We start from the raw sequence: 3,912 nt of genomic DNA on the forward strand, positions 1-3,912 counted from the left end.
GGTCTGGCTGCGGTGCCTTCTTCGATTAATACAATTAACCTGTTAACTGCCACCCGTCCCCTCTGTGGGACACCTACATTTACTTCACTATATTACAATTAAATCTGATCTAATCTTGACAAACTATATATCGTTGGAAAGGTCTAAGACTCCCAAATATATATTTTACCAATGTTTTTTGTTAAAATTATGCAGTAAAAGTAATCGATTAATTTATGACAAGAGTGCACCCTCAAAAATCTACATTATAACAGGAATTTTGACCTTTGCTTAAAAAAAAAAAGACTTCTTTGTTGCCTTTCTCTCTATCACATTTTAGAAATGATCAGAAATTATAAATCGACTGAAAACTTAAAATCTCAAAATTCATCCTTTAAAACCCATTTTAAAATCAGACATTGCATTACGATGTAAATGTTACATCAATATCATGTTAAAAAAATATTTTCGTTCATGAATTATAAAAATGTAAGTTTGGAACAGAAAGTCAATGTTCAAAAATGTGAGTGACAGTTAAGGGGTTTAAAAGGAGTTGAGAAAAAAATAAAACAGAAAAAAATGGAATCCAGAAAAATTCAAACGGAATTTGGAAAAAATTCCCAAAAAAATTTTAAAAGGAAAGTAAAGTAATAAGTAGCGAAGTTACTTTTCAAATGCAGTAACTAGTGAAGTAATCGCATTACAATTTACAGAAGTAACTAGTAACTAAGTAATTTTTTGAGTAACTACCCCAACACTGGTAAAAACACAGAATTATAATAACCTTGAGGTGGACTCCACCCACTGTCATCTCAAGCCAATCAGATAACAGAGACATTGCCTTGGCCAATCGTAGCATGTTCTCGCTACAGCCGACACATTTTGATTTACAGTCAGGATGGGAACATTTCGATTCAGATTCATTCTCTTCCTTCAAATTGAGCTGAAGTACTGTTTGTGTGGTTAAAACTTCTTTTAAGTGGAGTCTTTATAGGAGTGTGAGATGCATATCGTCTGTGATAACATTCTTATTATTGCGATTTTAGACAAAATCAAAATAATTTCAAACTAAGGCCAAGCACTGTTTTGTGTCTCTGAGCAACATGACACTGTTTCATTCCTGAATGAATCACCCGTTTAAATGAATCGCTTCAATCGCAGTGACTCACTTGACTGTGACTTGACCGTTTCGCTTTCAGAGTATCTTTTAATTCATAATTAATCTTCAATATCAGTGGTCAACATATTGTTTAATATATCAAAACATCACTTCTGCATTTGTAACTGCAGGTTAAATCATTAAACAGTGTGTAAACACATCTACATGCCACTTCAGATGCAGCGTCTGTGCTTCGTCTGCACTGCAAAGATCAATTTTGATTTAATTTAGTTCATAACAGCCAAAATGTCTTCTTATTCTAACTGACTGATTAAAAAGATGATGCACACGGTTAGGAAAAAAATGACTTTATAAAGGTACAAATGCCCATAAAGGTAAAAATCAATTTAAACTTGTTGGAAAGATTAATTTCTATAACTGCTGTGAACCGACCACCACAGAATATGAAGAATATCCAAACTTTAGGAGTCAGCTGTCCACAGTAGTCCTTAAGATATCAGCACAATAACACACTCAGCAAAATATCGTTCTCGATAAAATCCCAGAAAACACTGAGATATCATTTTTTTGTCTGTACTTCTTTATATTTCCATTGAGAGCAGTGTATCAGGAAGAAGTCAAGAGTGTATTCAGAGATCCTGAGTGATAACAGCCTCTCTACAGCCGACACGAGCAGCACAACGCATTATAATCAGTGATCACAGATCACCCCTTCTACTTCTGAAGGACCCTATCTAGCACAAAACATCATGTATCTGAACAAATACAAGCCCAAGCGACTATCAGTGACGTTACAGTACAAGCCTCGTCGCTTGTGGATAACACAAGCCTGTATCATCTTAATAAACCAAGTCTCATTCTGTATTACCTTTAATTACTGTTTGAAACATTTGTAATTAGTGGCGTGACACCCTACTAATGCTAACCACAGAGTGTCAGATCCACAGAGTTGCTCGTATCCATCATTAAATCTGCTCGACTGAAGAACTGGGAATGCTGTTGTGGGACAGTAGTTTATTTCATCTATCAAATGAATCGAGTTATTTATTAGTCTGTTCTGTCCTGAATTATGTGACGCTTTCTATCCAGTGTTCCCATAAAGAGACGTAAAGCTCTAATACTGTCGAAGGCGATTCAATCAGAATACTGTGGCTAATGAAATCTAAATGTTAAGTATCTTTTACTGTAGCACTTCTCATGGATCTTATAATTCATATCGGAGCTAGTGTAAATGAGCAAAGCTGTTTCAGTTAGAGACCGCTGACTGTAAAGCAACACCTGATGGGTCGTAGTGAGAACGTGCTATGATTGGCCGGCAGTAGAGTCCACCTGTCTGTGGATTTGTGTGCACATCTTGATGCTAGAAATGTTTCAATATACTCAGATGCATGCTGCGATGCACAGATGCACAAGAAGCGATTGGCAAATGAATGCCTGGCAGAGCTGTGTTGGTGAATCTCTTCACATGAATTGGTGGATCACTGGAATAAAGGAAGCGTTGTAAGCCCAGAGCTGCTGAAGAGGCTGAACAGAGCTCTCGATGAAGAGAGAGGAGAAGTGCTGGAGTACTAACATCTCACCCGAGGCTCAGCTGCAGGGTTAAAGGAGTGAAGCGTGGCTGAGAGCTGCTGCCCAACACTCAAACTATGAGAGCATGAAAACAAGCTGGGGTTTGGAGTTGATTTCTGATGTTAAAGGCCAGAATCATCTCTTTTCACTTTCCTTCTGCTTCATTCACTGTGGAGCGGTCTCTAAACCAGGCATGATCTAAGATGTTCTCTAAGGTGTCAATCGCTGATGGCCCTCCATGCCCAAGTTTCCCAAGAAGATCTGTGCATTCTGTGAAAGTTTCATTTGTCAATGTTTTACACTTTGCTCGTTTCAGCACTGATCATTTACTGTCCCTTGTGTCTGAGCTTTATATATTTTTCAAGCAATGTTCTTGTCACTGGTCTCACCTCTGGACAGGTGTGCTTTTTTCCAGCACGGATGTCTAATGGTTTTGATGAGCGCATCCAGCACGAAGTATAGGTTTTCAGCTGGTTGCAATTTAGCAGACACTCTGAGCCTCGCCTCTAAATAAGCTTCTTCGCTTCCAGAGTTTAGTAACGCATCATCAGGGAACTGTAATAAAGAGTCAGTGATGCGTGTTCAGAAAGACAACTGACGTTTTTTAATGATGTGCTCTGCGTATCTAAAGTCCATTATCTTCAACTGCAGGGTGTCCGTGTTGATGAGAATATTACTCAGATCGGTTTGGTGAAAAATACCACGATCCCAGCAGTGACGCAGAGCAACGGCGACTTGCCACATGATGAGTCTCGCCTTTTCTTCACTCAGCTGACCTGGGCTTTTTTTGATGAACTTACGCAAGGTCACACAGGGATGGGGATTTTCCATTATCAAGACATTCTGCTCCTCCGTGATGAACCAGTCATATAACTGTATGACATGTTGGCAGAACGGAGGCCTTTGCAGCATCAACATCATAGCTGCCTCTTCACACATAGGTCTGAGAAACTCATCCTAAAGAAAAGAGATTGACCAAAGCTTAGCTGACCCTTAACCAATTCCACATCTCCTAACTAAAGAGTGAAGGAAACTAAAGATGATGGCCATCAACTTTTATTCTAGACTTTGATTGTCTAATTCAGTTATACCTCATAATGTCTACATACAGAACTTAAATAGAGAATTTCATGAAGAATAAAGTCTTGTCAACTTACCAACTCTAATGTTTTTCCAGGCAAGGGCCTCTTCACAAATTTGATGAGCACCTACAAAATGAAGAACATTTTTGCAAACGTAAGTAA

At 38.4% G+C, this 3,912-nt stretch overlaps 1 protein-coding gene across 1 annotated transcript; it reads right to left on the reverse strand.

The window, feature by feature from the left end:
- Positions 1-2,806: 2,806 nt before the first annotated feature.
- Positions 2,807-3,620, reverse strand: LOC132156658 (serine/threonine-protein kinase prk-2-like). The gene is made up of 3 exons (XM_059565589.1): positions 3,264-3,620; positions 3,058-3,191; positions 2,807-2,938 (listed from the first exon to the last, which is right to left on the reverse strand). The coding sequence occupies exons 1-3, from the start codon at positions 3,605-3,607 to the stop codon at positions 2,814-2,816; spliced, it is 603 nt and encodes a 200-aa protein (XP_059421572.1). The 5' UTR covers positions 3,608-3,620; the 3' UTR covers positions 2,807-2,813.
- Between the last annotated feature and the right edge of the window lie 292 nt (positions 3,621-3,912).

Source organism: Carassius carassius, chromosome 14 (genome assembly GCF_963082965.1).
Source record: "Carassius carassius chromosome 14, fCarCar2.1, whole genome shotgun sequence".
Taxonomy (NCBI): domain Eukaryota; kingdom Metazoa; phylum Chordata; class Actinopteri; order Cypriniformes; family Cyprinidae; genus Carassius; species Carassius carassius.